The sequence below is a fragment of the Neolamprologus multifasciatus genome, chromosome 23 (assembly GCF_963576455.1).
Source record: "Neolamprologus multifasciatus chromosome 23, fNeoMul1.2, whole genome shotgun sequence".
Taxonomy (NCBI): Eukaryota; Metazoa; Chordata; class Actinopteri; order Cichliformes; family Cichlidae; genus Neolamprologus; species Neolamprologus multifasciatus.
This window is the reverse complement of record NC_140460.1, coordinates 1,485,480-1,504,147: the sequence shown is the minus strand read 5'-3', so window position 1 is coordinate 1,504,147 and position 18,668 is coordinate 1,485,480. Positions and strand designations below refer to the sequence as shown.

Sequence of the window (18,668 nt, the reverse complement as noted above, 5' to 3'; positions counted from 1 at the left end):
TATACAGTCTACAGAAGAAGGGGTTAGCGGCGAGGGGGGGGGGGGGGCTGCCTTCTGTACACCGCCCGGGGAATACTGCAGGTCAAGAGTTGTTTTTCTAGCTACCAGCACAATTCTTTGTCTGAAAGCGTGAAGCCGGTGAATCAACACAACATGCTGGACTGGATCTGCTGTTCTAACGGCGTGTTGTATCAACGTCTGTCGAACACACACAAACTCAGTCGTTCCTCTGTGGCTGAGACAGCAACACAAAATGAGTTGGGTTGCTTCATTTTCTCTGATTAGAAATTGATTATATACACATATGATTGTTTTTTATTTTAAACTACAAACTGGGAAAATATTTAAAATCAAGACCTTTGGTCCTGAAAACCTGGGAACAGTTTATACAAATTGCCTGTTTTTTCGGCTTTCCTGTGTGTTTTCTTTAAAGAAGTTGATCAAGTCCAAAATAAGGACAAACAAAGTCAACTTCCTTCTTACATTGTGTGATCAATAGAGGTGGGAATCACCATACATCCCACGATACGATATTATTGCAATTTTTTAAAATATTTTGCGATATTCAGATTCTGTACATAAAGGTAAACTTTATCAATATTCATTTTCTCTAATATCAAAGTCTCACACTCAGTCTTTCTCTCATTTCAGTTTGATTGTTGACAAACTGAACGGTTTGTATTACAGTCTAGTCCAACTTAACTGAATCAACCATCTGGTACAATTATAGCTATTCTGAACTATGCAGTTTATGAAAACTATGCAGCCCCTTCAGCAACTGAAGAATTTGAAAGTCAATTAAAACAAAATATAATTTTACATTAAATAAAAAAGTTTTAAACTTAATTAAAATAAAACATGTCTTAAATTAAAATAAGTAAACTGTCATGTTTATTAAACACATTTGGACAGTGAAGGAATGTCAGGATTCTTGCTCAGAAAAAGGATCAACATGCTCTGAAGTCAGAGCACAAAAACCTTTTTGTAACAAAGTATCGATTTCTGCTGTCCCTGTATCCATACATTATTAGCAAACAAAATATCACCATACTACACAGTATCCATTTTTCCCCACCCCTAGTGATCAACAGACTTTAATCTCTTGAAAATGGGAAGTATGTGCAGCGATTTATTACAATGTGCAAACATTCGTGGAGATACAGTGTGCAGGCCAAAAACAGGTCCACCTTTATTCTTCAACACAGCCTGAGCTCTGTTAGGGAAGCTTTCTTCTTGAAGGACATTCAAAGCTCTTCTTTGGATGTTTGCTGCCTTTTGTTCCATCCTATGATCACACACCGCTTCAGTGTTGTTGTGGTTTGGGTTCTGTGGAGACCAATCCATGACTGAGTGTTTAATTTTGTGTTTCCTGTGCAGGTTTGCTTTTACTGCCTCACTGTGTTTGGGATCGTTGTCATGGTGATGGTCGTGCATAATTCCATCAGTTTGGGAAAAAGATCCCCAAAGCGTGACACAGGCTGTGGTTTACACTCAGTGTTGGACCCTTCTCCTGACGTCCTCCGTACACAGTGATCTGAACCAAAAACATTTGCCTTCATCACTCCATAAAACTTGTTACCACTGATTTTTAAATTCATTTTTTTGACACATTGTTACTTTAAAAAGTCTCAAAAGATACAATTTAAAATTGGTTCTTTGCTAAGTTGTCTGTCAGCTGCTACATAGGTTTGTATCTTAAAGAAATAAATATTCCAGGTACAGGACTGAAGACTATCAGTGCTCGGCTGAAACAAAAACTTCTGACCCTTTGGAAGCAAAATATAGTAAAAAACATGGTGGTTGGCTCAAGACTTTTGCACAGCACTGTCTGTTGTTGAGGTTTATTGTTTGTTTTCTGTGCATTTTCACTCAAGGCTGAGAAAAATAAATTTGGGCCTCGTTGCTGCTGAGAGCACCGAGTCAGCGCTCGTGTTTTACAGCTGTTAAATGTTCGTAAATCTAATCAAACCATATATTGATTTTTCTCCAGCTTTGGATAAATTACAGCCTAGAAAAATAGTCGTCATGTAGCCGCGAGCGAAACGAGAAGCACGGCTGCTGTAAATTTTCTGTGGTGATTGGTCGGGTATATAAACGTCTTAATTACTGACTCAATGTCCTCACAAATCCTCTGAAGGTCCCGTTCAGTTCTACAAAAACAGAAGACAGTTGTGTTTATTGCTGAGACCTGAGGTGTGTGGACAGAAGTAATGCACACAGTGCTCAGCGGGACACAAACACAGCCAGGATTACAGTGGACATTGTGGCGCCCGCTGGAAGACGGGTGGAGAGGGGTGCACCTGTCCTGCAGGTGTCACAGAGGGCCAATGCTCCACAAAAACAGGAAATTATAAAACAGGCAGAATGATGCTTAACTGATGAATACATGCATATGATTGGAGCACAACTTACCTAAAGTTTGATAACACTTTTTATTTCTTACTTTAAACTTTCGTGAAGCTTCTTATTCGTGTAGTGAAAGCTTGTGAAGCCATCTCAGCTACGAGATAATGAGAGCACCCACACTGTGTCGCTGACAGAGACATTAACATGAACACTGACAGCACTGATTAAATCAAAGATGCGCAACGCGCCGCAGTCGTTGTATGACTTTCAAATGTTCCCATAATTAGGTTTCATTGCGTTTCTTCAGCAGTGACACGTGAAGCACGTGAAATGTAACCGTGAGGTGTAAACGGTGCTCATGTATGCTAATAAAGATGGAGTGTGGGTTTGAGAGGAGCTAGGTGCCAGGATCCCTGCAGCAGCAGCAGCAGCAGCCTGTTAGTGAAGCACAGCTGTGAGGACGCAATCAAAGATGAACCCTGCTCCTGCTGTTGCCTTTGTTCCTACACATCACAACACCTCAAATGCATCAGCATAAAGAGAGTCTGTGTGTGCTAGCTTAGCAGAAAGCAAAGGTCATTTCATAGCCCATCTCCTACCTGAGAGCTGCCCTCACATCTACACTTTCATGCAGCACAGCTCCTCTCCCACTACCACGCTCGCTCTGTTAGTCAGAATCCAGGGTGGAGAACATTTCACAGTATATGTGGGCTTCACCCAAAATGTGTCTGAACATGTGATTTAGTGCTCGACACGCTGATTAAAGAAACAAATGTTCTTCTTTCATTCATCAGAATCACAGGTAACGTTCCTGACATTCACCTGCCCTTTACTGAGCACCACGGGAAGGTCGACATCAAACGTATTCGTATTTTTATAAAAACACGGCAAAATATTTTGTCTCTTAAGTCAGCGGTCCCCAACCCCCGGGCCTCAGACCGGTACTGGTCCGTGAGTCGTTTGGTACCGGGCCGCGAGAGTTGAGGCTCAGGTGTGAAATGTATAGTTTTCAGGGTTTTTATCGGTTTTATCGTTTACTCGGTTTTCCTGGGTCTTTTCACGTGTGTTATGAATAAATCTTCTTTTTTTCGGTACCGGTACTAGTTTTATTTTGTTGTATTTATCCGCGACACCTTAAAGGCCGGTCCGTGAAAATATTGTCGGGCATAAACCGGTCCGTGGCGCAAAAAAGGTTGGAGACCGCTGCTCTTAGGTGACGCCAGTTTGGAGTTTTGCAGATTCTTAAGTCTTCTGTACAAACTGGTTCACATAAAAAGGTCTTGTTGGAGTTTATTTTTAAGAAAAGGTTTTGAATTTTTCATGATTGAATGGTTTTATATATATTTGGTTATATTTGGTAATCATGCTGAATGATTCACAGGTCACTAACTGCTTTACTGTGTCTCCCTCCTTTAGTGCTCTTCCATGCAAAGTGTTCATTAGCAGGCCAACCTTTTACTTTGAATTACATTACAGCTCAGTTCGCTGCTCGCCTGCAGCTCTAAGTGAAGGAGTGAGTTGGATCATTAGTCATTGTGCCATAGCACGCTGGCAAGGTACTCAGTCGCTCAGCTAAGCTGCTAATACCAGCCAGCCGATTGGTCAGCATCCATCCATCTACTCAGTGACCCCATCAGCCTGCAGGTGCTGAGCTACCTGAGCTGCAACTGGACCTGAGTGATGAGACAGACTGGAAACCATCTGCTTCTTTTTAAGTCACTCTTCTTCTGTCCACCTTTCATTTGTTCTTTAGTAGATTTAGTCGATGTTTTCTATTCTTCTGGTCTCCACTGTTCATACTTAACTTCCTCTGTAACATAAATATTGTCTTATTTTGCAATTATACTTCCTGTACCTCAGTCTGTACCATAATCTGGTCACTTTCTCCTCCCCTGCAAACTACAGTGCATGAAATCTGCATATTCGTTCATAAATAAACCGGATGCAGTTATGATGTCATGATGATCTGGTTTGGAGGTTTTTAGTTAGAACTTCTTTTACACGCGACGTTTTTGCTAACATGGACGCTATTTTGTCAGCAGATGTTCCTCTCTGGTGCTTCAGAGGATTTGTAATTTTACAGATATTCATATTCTCACCTGTCGAATAACCTTTTAATTAACCATTGATTATCTTTGTGTGTGGGGCAGTTTTTCCATTTATTTTTCTTGTAAAACGGACTTTAAAACTTCTGTCGAAGATTGTTTCACCTTCACAGTTTCATACACTGCTGTGTGTGTGTGTGTGTGTGGTGATATCGACAGGCTGCTGCCTGCGGCTTTCTTTGTTATTACTGCAGCCAATAGAAAGCCTGTCCACATGCCACCTGCAGCCTAGCTTACTCTATATATTAGCTTGTGTTTACAGAGTTGTGTAACCGGTGGATCTGACAGAAAAGCTGCTTTATCCAGCAAACCTACATTTCTCTTTGTTCCACTTAAAATGACCTTTTTCATTTTGCTGTTTTGAACATGACAGACAGAGTTGAGCTCAGTCAAATATTTATGGAACAAGTCCGACTCTCTGAATGTATCCGAAACCTGTTTATTATTATTATTGTCACACTGAGGAGCTCCATAGTTTCCTGCTTCATTCCTGGGAGAGATAATAATTCCTTTGGGGTCATGTCAGGAAGGGCATCCAGCATAAAAACAGCTGTCAAATCAAACATGCAGTGCTACCCGCTGATGAATAAAGGCTGTCTGAGGGTTTGAACATCATTTCAGTAACGACCTGATGATGAATTTAAAGCAGTGTTTAGGACATGCGCTGCAGATGTAAGCGCACGTGTGTGCGTGTGCAGTAACTGGCCTTCGGCTGCATTTAAGCTCTGTCAGGTGTTGGGTAGCCTGCTGTGAATGAGGCAGAGGATCATTTGAGACGGAGCATCAATGCTGATTGAATTGGCTGGTCCTGAAAAAGACATGCAGGGTTTTGTCAGACAGTGGAGAGACAGGAGGAAGCTGTTGATCTAATTGTAGCTCTGAATGGACGTCTGTTTGCCTCGTCGCTGATGAACCCTTAAAGGATACGTGGTGTTTTTGGAGGATTAGCCAGTTGGCTAAATCACCCAGTCACTGATAAACATAGATGGCAGCTATTTAAGGCTGCCACAAACGATTATTTTGATAGTCGACTAGTCACCAATTATCTTTGCAATTAGTCGACTAATCAGATCATCATCCATTGGACGTAAAACGTACAGATTATTGCACCAGCAGCATCTGCTCTTATATAACTATCATTAGCTTACAGCTTTAAGTGTTTAAGGTATGTGCTAACTAAAAATAAAGACAAGATGATAGTTTATTAAATTTTAATGACATTTGCAGATTGTTTCAGTGAAGTTTAATAAACTCCTTGCTATCTAAAATATAACAGGACACCGGAGTAAATTCTCGAGCATCTCACACTTCTGATAATCAGCTGTCTGCTTGACGTTTATTCAGCTGTGTAAAAACTATAACTTTAATCTCAGCCAAACCGATTTACTCAGGAACAAATAAAATACTAAAAAAAAAAAAGCCAAACAATAACATTTTTAAGTTATCTAAGTGACTTATATATCATGTTTAACCTGAGTAGCGAAAGACGGCGGTGGGTTTTAAGACGATTTACCGGGAGTCCGGTGTTCTCACGGCTCTAGTGAGCCTAGCCCCCGGCTAGCTATCGAGCTAGTGGGTAACAGACGTCTCCGAAAACGTCGGAGCGCTTTTGAAAATATGTGGTGTCTTGATAAACTGAGCAGATATTTGAGGTTTACACAGCTACATTCTCGCCTGAAAATATGTTAAACGTTTATTTTGTGACCCAGAAAGAATAATAAGAGTAATATTAAAACTAACTAGCTGCCGCCATTGTTGGAAACTGAGCTGGGCTGCGCTATGAATTCTGGGACACAGCTTCTTCTTCTTCGGGGTTTAACGGCAGCTGGCATCCTTGTACATGCAGTGCTGCCATCTTCTGTTTCAGTCCGTCATTACACTCTTAAATCCTGCTACTTATTCCTGCGTCTTTTGTGATCTTACAAAGCTTCAAACGACGCGTCGACTATTAAATTAGTCTCAATTGCTCTGATTGCTTTGGCAGCTGTGGATTTGTGTACGAGTGGAGTGGGAGTCCCACAAATGATAACCTGCTAATTTAGCTGAATGCTGCAGTAAACACACTCCCCACTGTTAATAACCATCGTTTCTTTCTTTCTTTTAACAGTCACAGATGAAGACACGGTGAAGAGATACTACGCTAAGTTTGAGGAGAGGTTTTTCCAGACCTGTGAGAAGGAGCTTCTGAAAATCAATACTTTCTATTCAGGTATTTATTTACTTCACTTACTCTCGAGACAATAATTGACGGAGATTATATTAAATCAAGTCAATTACAAGAGGCCGTCTCAGAAGAATAACTGAAGAAATTTCATGGTGGCAAATTTAGAAAAATCAATGTTAAGCAATATCGCCTTAACTTCATTTAAAAACAATACTTCCATCTTTGAACGAGCTCTGGAACTGATCACAAATCAATGCTTTAACCTGTCTTCTATAATCACATATTGCATGTAATTATGTAAAGAGTCCTATCAGCTGTATCCTCATTTACTTCTTAGCATTTTTGCATAATTCACACTGTTTATTTACTCTGTGCTGAGTTCAGACATGGCCAGCGGTAGTCGCGTTTCAGAGCCGGCCTGCCTGTGTGTATTTCAGGAAGTGAAGCGGGGAATGTGTGCACTGTGTAACATGAGATGGAAGCCATAATATATTCTGGTATTCTGGTACCAGAAGGTCCTGAGCTCCACTCTGAGTGAAGTGATGTTATCTAACAGCAGACCGTGCTTCCCCTGGAGGCCGTTAATGAAACTGCAGACTTGCTGAGTCAACGGCCGGCCAAGGCTGACCGGGAAGATTGTCCCAGCTCGTGATGATGGGGTGTTTCTGGCAGACTGATGGCGAGAGCAGCAAACAGACGTGGTATAAATCACTTTGGACCTCGTTACCATGAAGCTGAACCAACTTTGAATGTCTTGATTTTTCTCAGAGCGTTGCTGTTACCAAAGGCAGCTTATAGAGGACGCCGCGGTGTCACGGTTTGATGAGAGAAATCATCATCAACATATTTAAATGACCACCAACCATCGTGATTTTCACTTTCTACAATAATGAGAGAAAACGCTACAAATTTTGAAACTTAAACTGCCGTTTGGGTTCAGTTCTGTTGTTTAAATGTGATGTCACCTATAAACAGAGATGGGTAACGCGTTACTGTAATCTGATTACTTTTTTCAAGTAACAAGTAAAGTAAGGGATTACTATTGCAAAAACAGTAATTAGATTACCGTTACTTTCCCGTAGGAACGCTGCATTACTGCGTTACTAAAACCGTGATTTTTTGCGAGAATGTCTCATGACAGTGACGTAAGCGAGTGCGACGTTCGTGACAACAGCTGTGTGCAGATCAACAATGGATCATATATCGAGTGCAGAGAGAGTATGAGCGTGCAGCGTTTAAAGCGTGGAAGTACTGACCTTACTTTGAGTTTGATTCCATAAAAAGTGACAAAAACATTAGTGTCCGTTGTGCGTGGGAAGAAAACTTCTTTTTACAGCGAAAAAACCCTAAACTTCCGAGCAAGCACCGAGTAGCTACGACGTAATGGGAAACTCACAGAGAAACTCGCGGATTCTTCCACTGACCGCTGCACACCTGCACCAGGGTAACCCTCCGCCTACCCCACTCCTGCTTTACAGGTGAAAATAGAGCAACAGGACCGCTAGTCTTTGACTTTATTTATTTTCTGCTGTGTTTTACTTGCATCTATTTGAAAGACTGAGTGTAAACACAAAAAATATTTTATTTTATGAGCTGGAATGTGCAGAAAATAGGTTTAAATGTTAAACTAATTTCTTCCAGTCAGAGAATGTTGCAGATAATTTAATTTTTGCTTGATGCATAAAGTTAAAAGATTAAAACTAATAAAACAAGTTTTAAAAAGAGACTTTTCCATTTGATTACATTTTGTATGATGATTATGCAGAAAAAGTAGAATTGGGCTGAAAGATCTATCACTTTATCACCTATTCAGGTTGTAAATTGTGTTTTAAAAAGTAACTAAGTAACTAAGTAATTAATTACTTTTAAAAATAAGTAATCAGTAAAGTAACGGTATTACTTTTTGGGGGAAATAATCAGTAATTAGTTACTGATTACTTTTTTCAAGTAACTTGACCAACACTGCCTATAAATAAAACACACATTTTTCATAGTGCAAGTCTGAGGTCTTTTTTCTCATTAAACAAGAAAAAAAGAATCATTTAATAAAACTGGGCTGCGAACGAAACTTAGAGGATAGAAAGTATCGATCGATCACGCTAGTATACCCATATACTAATACCAGCGTTGGTATTGATACTATCAATATGTAGATCAATCTGCCTACCTCTACTTTATAATTAGCAGGTTGGTGCCTGTTGATAGAGCTCAGTAATGCCTTTTAAAAAAAACAAAAATTGCATGTTATTGTCTGTCAGTGAAGGACTGAATAACAGAAGAAAACAGTCATTTCGGTGTCATCGTCTCAGTGTGACATGAGTCACATCACGGTTACAATAGTGAGTCAGTGAGTCCTCAGCAGCTCCGAGGTTGGTTAATGCTGTGCATGAAAACATCAACATGTCCTGTTTATCTTCCACACACAGGAGGAGATAAATTGTGTGCTGACTTTACATAAGACACTTGCCTCGACTGAGGGTCCCTGACCTCTCACAGCCATCCTGCAAAGCGCTAGAGTCCAGTCTGTTGGACAACAACACTTTCATCATCGTGGATTAAATACACAACAAAAAGAAATGAAGAAATGCTGTTTGCGGCTGATAGGATTTCACCCTGTCACTTTCTGGAAGCTGAGAAAGAACAAAAGGTGTTTGAAAACACCGCCACAGTAAAGCCAACGCCGCTGAAACCTAAACCAACCAACACCTGTCTCCTTCAGCTTCATTAGCCCCACACAGATGAGCTGTCCAGCCACATCTTCTGACGTGACGCTGCACTCTTGACCTCAAGGCAGTCTGACTTTCTCACGAGCATTAAACGGAGCGTTGGTTCGTATGCTTCTGTGCCTGCTGAGGGATTACTGCGAGTTTGGATGTCGAAGCAAAGTTTTTGCTTCCCCACGAGGCACCGATGTGACATCGACTAGCATAAAGAGGAAAAATCTTTATCGGGCGGGTTCCACTCTTGTGTAGAAAAAGAAATACTCAGGGTTGTAGTAATATACCCTGAAAACATTGTTTATGTCAACAAAGAAATTGTGTCATTCTACTTTTGGAATGACGAGCATGAGGATGTGATGGAAACCAGGCCACTAAGCTGCCATCTACATGCAAACAACGATAAACAGATGTTAGCTTTACTTCTATTTTCAGTTTGAAACAGAGTTTTATTCAAATACATTGAAGAAAATAAAGAAAACAGGAAGTTAAATGAGAAGAAACTGGCTTCATTTATAAATGATTAGTTGAAACAGGTTGTTCCACAAACCAGCCGGATGCAGGAAAATGTATGTTTGCACACAAACAAGAAATACTACCATGTGAACGGAGCAGGAAACAGCAAAAAAGAGGGGGAAAAGAGGGGGCTGCAGGTCTTGTTGGCCTGCCACAGAAAGTAGGTGGCTTTGAAAAGAAGCTTGTAGGTTTGGGAGGACACCAAACACCGCTTCACATCAGAGCAGCACAAATGATTAGTTATTCTGATCTGTTTCGGGTGGCTGTGCTTCAGCATATAGAGCAGGTCATCTGCTAATCAGAAGGCTGGTGGATCCCTGGGTACTCCGGTCTGCATCCCAAGTGTCCTTGAGCAAGTTGCTGAACCCCGAGTTGCTCACGATGCATTCGACGTGCTGTGTACGCGAGACAGAAAGCAGACAAAGCGCCGCATAAGAACCAGTCATTCAACATTTAAACGAAGAGCAGGAGGAAAATGAGAGCTGCTTGTTGGAAAAGTGAGTTAACTGCAGGAGAAGTTAATGAAATGCAGGTTGCTGTCCAAGCAGCGTGTGATTACCCCTCCTCTCATTCTGTCTCTCTGGCTGTATTAACCTGTCTCTGACCCACATAATGGTTCCTCAGTCTGCAGCATTCACAGGTCAGCCTGAGAGTCTCCATGCTTCTGCTTCCTGGAACAAGCAGAAATAAAGAATGCATAATCATTTTTATTGTTATTTGCTGCAGCAGTTTTTTGCATTTTAACAATATCGAGGTTAAGCAGCAAATGACCAAAGTAAATGTTTATGCAAATGCAGGAAGAATATTAAGATTTCCAAAATAAAAGTCCAAGCAAACCAACAACCTGTTGTTTAACAGCTCCGCTGGGCTTATTAGTGCTTTTATTATTTTTGTATTACTCTAAACATCCTCTAAAATGTATAATATTCATTATAATATGTGCAAATACACAGTGGCTATAATAACAATCAACACGCTTAACAGTAGATAAACTGGAAGTTGTGCTGTGCAAGTGTAAACGTGTAAACGTGTGTGTGTCCACAGCACAGTGTGTGAGATGTATGTGACATCCTTTCCTTGTCCGTCTGCAGAAAAGCTTGCGGAGGCCCAGAGACGATTTGCGACGCTGCAGAACGAGCTGCAGTCTTCACTGGACGCTCAGCGAGAGAGCAATGCTTCGCCCGGTCTGCGGAAACGCAAGACCAGGTTCCACCTGTCGCAGGAGGAGCGCTGCAAACACCACAACATCAAAGACCTGAAGCTAGCCTTCAGCGAGTTCTACCTCAGCCTCATCCTGCTTCAGAACTACCAGGTTTTTAGTGCATCTGCACACTCAGATCACGAGAGGTTGATCACACTACATCTCCTTTCCAGTCTGGTGTCGTCTGTAGCTGCTGGTTTCTTCTTGTCTCCCACAGAACCTGAACTTCACTGGTTTCCGTAAGATCCTGAAGAAACATGACAAGATCCTGGATACGTCCCGCGGGGCGGACTGGCGCGTGGCTCATGTGGAGGTGGCACCTTTCTACACCTGCAAGAAGATCACACAGCTCATTACTGAGACGGAGGTGCCTGCCTGCCACACGTGGACTTTACTACATGTGTAGAAAAAACGAACATGTCTGACACGAATGGTTGTTTTTGTGTCCAGACCCTGGTGACCACAGAGCTGGAGGGAGGCGACCGTCAAAGGGCCATGAAGAGGCTGAGAGTTCCTCCTCTGGGGGCAGCTCAGGTCAGAATCACAGCTGATTACACTGGAAACACACCTGTTCATACACAATCAGCTGTATGAACAGGTGAAGGAAGTCACTCTGATGGCGTAGTTGTTTGTACCACACAGGCTAGGCTGAGTATTTCCAAAATTGCTGCTCTGCTGGGATTTTCCTGCACAGCCATGTGTAGAGTTTACTGATCTGGTACTACAGATAATATCTGGGCTAAAATGCCTTGTTGATGTTAGAAATCGGAGGAGAATAAACAGACTGCTTTGAGCTGACAGGCTGAAGGCAACAATAACACAACCAAGTTGTGCAGAAGAGCATCTCTGAGCACACATGCCAAACCTCGAAGCAGATGGCTACAGCGTAAGACCAGAACAGCTGCTGAGGTTAAAGTTCACACAATCTCACCACAACCAGACAAGACTGGGACTGCTGGACAGGATGCAAGGAGACGTGAAAGGATGCAGCCATGCTTGTATCCTCAGTTCAGGCTGGTGCTGGTGGTGTAATAGTGTGGGGGTTACTATGGTAGCTCCAGCCTACCTGAGTATTCTTGCTGGCCATGTCCATCCCTCTATGACCGCAGTGTCCTCATCTTCATGGCCTCCACAGTCACTGGATCTCAGTCCATCAGAACACCTTTGGAATGTGATTTAACTGGATATAGACGGCAAATATGCATCAACTGTCAATATAGACCAAGATCTCTGAGGAATGTTTCCAGACCCTGTTGAGTCGAGTCTTAAATAATTAAGGCAGTTCAATAAGGAGAGATCATTTAGAAAAACTGAACATTATTTATTGACTTAAGGGATTTGATTTTCTGAGCTCTCCAATGAACCATCATAGCAGAGTCGCAGCAACAACAGTGATTAGAACAGGATCCCCCGAGTGTCGATGCTGAAGGTGAAGTTGGAGGTTAGGACAGGTGGGAGAGGATAGCACGAACGAGAGTCCAGATGGCAGAAGATCAGTGATGTTTGCAGAACAGAGACTGAAGATGGGGCAAGAAAATAATCAAACCAGAGTAATAATGTCAGTGTTGAGTTTGTGGACGTGAAGAATAGACTAACAGCCTGAATTTCAAGGAAAGCAGGTCAATCAGTGATTATTTATTATTATTAGGGATGCAACGATACCAATTTTTTCAAACCGATACGATACCGATACTTGGATCTGAGTACTTGCCGATACAGAGTACAAAAACCGATACTTCTACCACACACACACACACACACACACAAACGCAATGAATTGGAAGACAGGTTTTATTTTATTCTCTGCCGATAAAAAATAAAATCTTAATAAAAATGACCACAAAAAAATTTCAAGTGAAAAATAAGCACTTCTGTTAAATTATTGCAGAGTCTCCACATTGTAATTTTACAAAATGTCACTGAACTATTGGCACTGTCTCGAGCTTTCAGAATAATAAATAAACACTTCTGTTTGGAATAAAATAAATACAAATTAGGTTTGCGAATAAAATAAACTTTTAAATTATTGCAGAGTGTCCATATTGTAAACAAACAAACAAAATAATAATTATAAAATAAATAATAAAATATAAAAAATTATAAAATAAATAATAAATAAAATAATAATTGGCCCCCTAGTGGCCGATCTAAAAAACTACAACAGAAATGACAAGCCACCCTCTGATTAATGAAATAAGTTGGTATCGGTTCATGGTATCGGTTAACTTTTACGAGTATGAGTACACACACATTTTACAGTATCGGCCCCGATACCAGTATCGGTATCGGTGCATCCCTAATTATTACTATTATTAACCTTTATTTAACCAGGAAGATCCCATTGAGGTTAAAAACCTCTTTTTCAAGGGAGACCTGGCCAAGATAGGCAGCAGCAGGTGTGTCACAGTTACAGAAATGACTCAAACACAGGCAGCAGCAACACACATGCAACAATAAGTGAAAGAATACAAATAAAATTCAATAAAATTCAAATAAAAACAAATAAATAAATAAATAAAAATCAGTTAAAATGACAATCAATCTAATTGAAACAGTTGCATGTTATGGACTTGGCCTCAAGGATTCATAGTTTCGATTTAAAAGCACTTAATGAAATGAATTCAGTCATTTTCCTTCTGCAGTTTGTTCCAAGCCGACGGTGCTGAATGGACAAAAGCTCTTTTACCAGGTTCAGTTCGGGCAAAAGCAACAAGTAACCATGCAGACGAAGAGAATACCGACCAGCATGTTTCATTACAAGCAGGCGAACATAGATAAGAAGGCAGCAACCCAAGTATCGCCTTGTATATAAAACTGTATAAATGAGAGATCATCATCAATTATAGATCATCTTTATTGAACTTGGACAGAAGCTTCATTACTTAAGTCAAAAGCTGCTGCTAAATGTGCTTCTCACACTTAAACCTCCTGTTCTGTAACTGTACTGTTGCAGATGAAGAACAAATGTTGAAATGCTTGCTGAAGAATATCCCAGCATGCAACATTTTTGCATTTAAACTATAAAAAAATACAATTAAAAGCAAAGAATTCCAGTTTTTAAAAGCAAGAGAAATAAAGCCAGCGGGGTGAAAAAGACAAAGGAAACCATCCGAGCCTTCAGTATTGATTTTATAAGTGCCTCGACTCTGTTGAACAGACGGGATATCATTCAGGGGGAAAACAAGCTCTCCAATGCATCTTTTGCTCCGGCATTAATTACTGTCACGTCTGGTTTAAAGTGTGTAACATGTGAGCTCTGTATGCATGTGTGTGATGTATTTATGCTTACAAGCAGGTAAAAGGCAGGAAATTGGTTTTGCTGCATGACGTTTTGTCTGAATGACACCACATGAATGCTCGGCGTCTTTGGACGTGTTAGTGCGAGTCGTCACATTAATCCAGTTTATTCCCGTCTGCCTGGTTCAGCCCGCTTTGGCCTGGACGACCTTTCGCGTGGGTCTCTACTGCGGCTTCTTCATCATTCTCGCCATCTGCTTCGTCATCACTGGTAAGTCTAAGTTGTTGTTTTCCCCGGCGTCATAGTTCATCTTTATGAAGCAGTAAACATGCTGTGGTTTGTTTAGGTGCCGTGTTCTTCCGCTCGGAGAACGTCTGGCCTATGGTGCGCATCTATCGGGGCGGTTTCCTGTTGATCCAGTTCCTCTTCCTGTTGGGCATCAACACCTATGGATGGAGACAGGCTGGAGTCAACCACGTGCTCATCTTTGAGATCAATCCACGAAACAACCTCTCACACCAACACCTGTTTGAGGTGAGAAAAAAGATGTTTCGTCTTATAGAAGGTCCTGGAAAATTGAATTTATTCAGATTTTTGGGTTAATGCTGATCATGTGTCTTTTAATGCTATTTTTCCTTCCTGTGCTGCAGATTGCTGGTTTCCTGGGCGTGTTGTGGTGTCTCAGCATCCTCTCCTGTCTCTACTCGCAGTACACTTACATCCCCATGCAGGCCAACCCTCTCATCCTTTACGGCTTCATGGTGCTCTTCCTCATCAACCCCTTCAAGACCTGCTACTACAAATCACGTTTCTGGCTCCTCAAATTGCTGGTCGGTTAACTCGTTTACTGGAAATGCTCCTTTAATGTAACTAGTCCATGCCCATGCTAGAGTATTGCACACTGATATGCTTAATCACAATGAGAAAAGTAAACAAATAGGGGTGAGAGATGATGTTTATATGCCTGAAAGGGTCATTTTAGCCTGTTGCTAGGTGGTTTGTGGGCAGGTATGATTCAAATTTTGTGGAAATAAATGAGATGCAATTGTTAGGAAACTAAAATGATAGACTGCATAAGGTGTTGTAGGTTCAGAAAGGCAAAAAACAGCTCCAGGTTGCTAAGTGGTTGCCAGGGTCTGTGATGACATCACTATATACAGCTCAAAAAAAAGCTAAAGTATAAATCAGAGTCAAATAAACCCGTGGGCATCGATCTAGTCACTTAAGTAGCAGAGGTTGTTAATAAGGCTACGTTCACTCTGCAGGTCTTAATGCTCAATTCAGATTTTTTGATCAAATCCGATTTTTTTGTCTGCTCGTTCACACTACAAATAAAATGTGACAGCAAACGCGCTCTAGTGTGAACGCTCAAAGCGGCCGCATGCGCAAAAGAAGACGTCACACACAACGCGCTCTGTTTAGACCCAGAGCAACAGTATTGTTTGACTGTTGGCCTTAATGTAAAGACTTCGGACTTCACGTTTCCCAATTTTTGCTTTAAGTTATTTTGTTATTTACATAATAATGTAAATAACAAAATAATGATCCTTATTGCTGTTTTAGAGGAGCGCTGCTTCAAAGGATAGTTGCAGATTTCTGTCAGAATCTGCAGATTATACAGCACAAATAAAATGTTCACGTTTCTCCAACGTTGTCTTCCCAACAGTTTCACCGGATGGCCAGGAAGCGTTCACGATGTCTTCTCCGGCGCTGATAAATTGGCGTCTGTCTTGTGTCGGTGACGTAAAAGACGGATTTAATGCGACGTGACCATCAAACAGCAGTCGCTTTCTAAAACATCAGATATGTATCGGATTCAGAACCACATACGAAAGTGACCCAGATCGGATTTGAAAATATCGGATTTGTGCCGTTCACACTGTCACACCATGATGGGATATGGGTCGCAGAGGGTCAGAAAAATCAGATTTGATGCGCTTTCGCCTGCAGTGTGAACGTAGCCTAAGAGGGGCACCAATGAGACAGGAACGATTGTACAGGTGGGCGCCTCAGACAGTTTTTCCTGTTTTGCTGTAGTTTTGCCTTTAGCTGGGGTGAATGTCACTGCTGCCAGCATCAGGCACATGGACGGCTGTCAGGTATCGGGATGAAATCCTTGGAGCCATCGTCAGACCCTGCGCTGGTGCAGTGGCTCCTGGGTTCCTCCTGGGGCACAACATCCAGGCAGTTCCTGGAGAACGAAGGAACTGATAGCATTGACTGGCCCCGCGCTCTCTCGACTTAAATCCAATAGATCGCCTCAGGGACATTGTGTTTCCATCCATCCGATGCTCCCAGCTCAAACTGTCCAGGATCTCAGTGATCAGGACACCATCATGTCCTGACATTGTCAGACATGCATAAAAGCACACGGGGGCTGAAATTTGACCAAACTCGACAAACCTGCCTCGTCAGTTTTCACTTAGATTTTTGGGTTGTCTTGAATTCAGCCCACAGTAGATTTCCTTTCATTGCCACACATTTTTCTGAGCGGTGTTCTCTCAGTGTTTGGTTGCTTAACTCCTGACTGCGTGGGAGGAGTTTGCAGACAAAGAAACAAATGCACAGGCAGACAGAGATTTGGTGTATTATAGTAAGATACCACCTACCATACTTACTAAAGGGAGTTGTGTGTTGAGTCACTGAGTATTTTGCTGAAAAGTCTGTAATTCAAACTGGATGCATGCTCCCAACAGTCAGGGTTCCTGCAAGTCCAGTAACAGATATTTACAGCTGTGACACAGCAGCTGATACGGACTGCTTTAACAACACGAACCCAGTGCACACACGACGAGATGGTGTAAGACCCCTGCTCTGTGTGTGTGCTGAGGAATGAAGGCTGTCAGTGTCGGAGAGAAAGACACAACCGTGGCAAACAGACGGTTTATTACGCAGACGTTTGAAGTCCTGAAGAGAAAAAATATTCTCATACTTTCAATAAACCCCATAAACACCAGTGAGGACATGTAGAGAGCATACAGTAGCAAGCACGAAGTGTAATTAATTTTGTTCCTGTGTTATTTTGGCATTATTATCCAAACGCAACAAAGATAAAAATAAAAACAAAGAAAAATCTATTAGAAATTAGTTTCTGAGCTGTGTCTGCTTTTCTAGCATTTTCTATTTTATTAACCTGCGATCAGTGTTGGGGAGTAACGGAATACATGTACCGCCGTTACGTATTTAAAATACAAAATATGAGTAACTGTATTCCGTTACAGTTACCGTTTAAAAAGGTGGTATTTAGAATACAGTTGCTTTGTTGAAATAAATGGATTACACGGCGGTACTTCCCTGTTTCATATTGTGGCGGGTCAGGACTGTTTGGGTTTTGTTTGACAGCTACGTTCTGTTGTTCCAGGCGGCAGCGTTACGGTTGCCATGGTTACAGGGTGATGTGTTTCCTGGGTGAGAGAGGCCTTTTTGTTGTTGTTGTGCTAAGCTAATAGGCAGAATGCTACAGGTATAGCTCTAAAGAATGTAGCATCAACTAAGCTAATAGGCAGAATGCTACAGGTATAGCTCTAAAGAATGTAGCATCAGCTAAGCTAATAGGCAGAATGCTACAGGTATAGCTCTAAAGAATGTAGCATCAGCTAAGCTAATAGGCAGAATGCTACAGGTATAGCTCTAAAGAATGTAGCATCAGCTAAGCTAACAGGCAGAATGCTACAGGTATAGCTCTAAAGAATGTAGCATCAGCTAAGCTAACAGGCAGAATGCTACAGGTATAGCTCTAAAGAATGTAGCATCATAGGCAGTGTAGTCCGTGCTGCAGGGAGAATGGACTGCCATACACGTTATGTGTCTGTGAGCGAGGGAGGGAGAAAAAGGAAAAGTACGAGCTGTCATCGAGCAAAAACGGGAGCTGGAAGCATGTAAATATAATAATAACCACTGCAGCCAAGAAGAGAGCCTGACGAGCCCAGTTGTAAGTAAGCTATTAAGACTCGACTGTACACCGTGTTCGTGTTTTCCTCCAAAAACAATAAGTCCCGTTGGAGCAGCCTTTCAACGCCTCTCTCTGTCTCTGCTAGCAAAGTTGACCCAGACAACAAAGTAAAGCTAGTTTTCAGCTACGAGCCCGACACAGAACCCACCGTATTAGCCAGAGGTCCCTTTACTACGGTTCGGAGCCGCGGACCTTCAGTAACAGTAATAAATCACAGCAATAGTACATTCATGTAGTTGTAAACAGCATGATAATATATTAAGTAATCCAAAGTATTCAGAATACGTTACTCTCATTGAGTAACGTAACGGAATACGTTACAGAATACATTTTGGGGCATGTAATCTGTAATCTGTAATGGAATACATTTTAAAAGTAACCTTCCCAACACTGCCTGCGATTTAAATGTGTCTGCGCACATGTGTGCAC

General features: G+C 41.6%; 1 protein-coding gene and 1 long non-coding RNA gene across 2 annotated transcripts in view; both read left to right on the top strand.

The window, feature by feature from the left end:
• LOC146490638 (uncharacterized) overlaps window positions 1-5,901 on the top strand; it is a 52,444-nt gene extending 46,543 nt beyond the window's left edge. Inside the window, exon 2 of the long non-coding RNA XR_014872214.1 lies at window positions 5,453-5,901. This is a non-coding gene — a long non-coding RNA (uncharacterized LOC146490638). The remainder of the gene's footprint in view (window positions 1-5,452) is intronic.
• Window positions 1-18,668, top strand: part of xpr1a (xenotropic and polytropic retrovirus receptor 1a) — a 100,144-nt gene that overhangs the window by 53,971 nt on the left and 27,505 nt on the right. Inside the window, exons 3-9 of the mRNA XM_085150217.1 lie at window positions 6,559-6,660; window positions 10,940-11,160; window positions 11,267-11,416; window positions 11,500-11,583; window positions 14,476-14,557; window positions 14,634-14,821; window positions 14,938-15,117. Coding sequence (XP_085006343.1) covers window positions 6,559-6,660; window positions 10,940-11,160; window positions 11,267-11,416; window positions 11,500-11,583; window positions 14,476-14,557; window positions 14,634-14,821; window positions 14,938-15,117 — 1,007 coding nt within the window. The remainder of the gene's footprint in view (window positions 1-6,558; window positions 6,661-10,939; window positions 11,161-11,266; window positions 11,417-11,499; window positions 11,584-14,475; window positions 14,558-14,633; window positions 14,822-14,937; window positions 15,118-18,668) is intronic.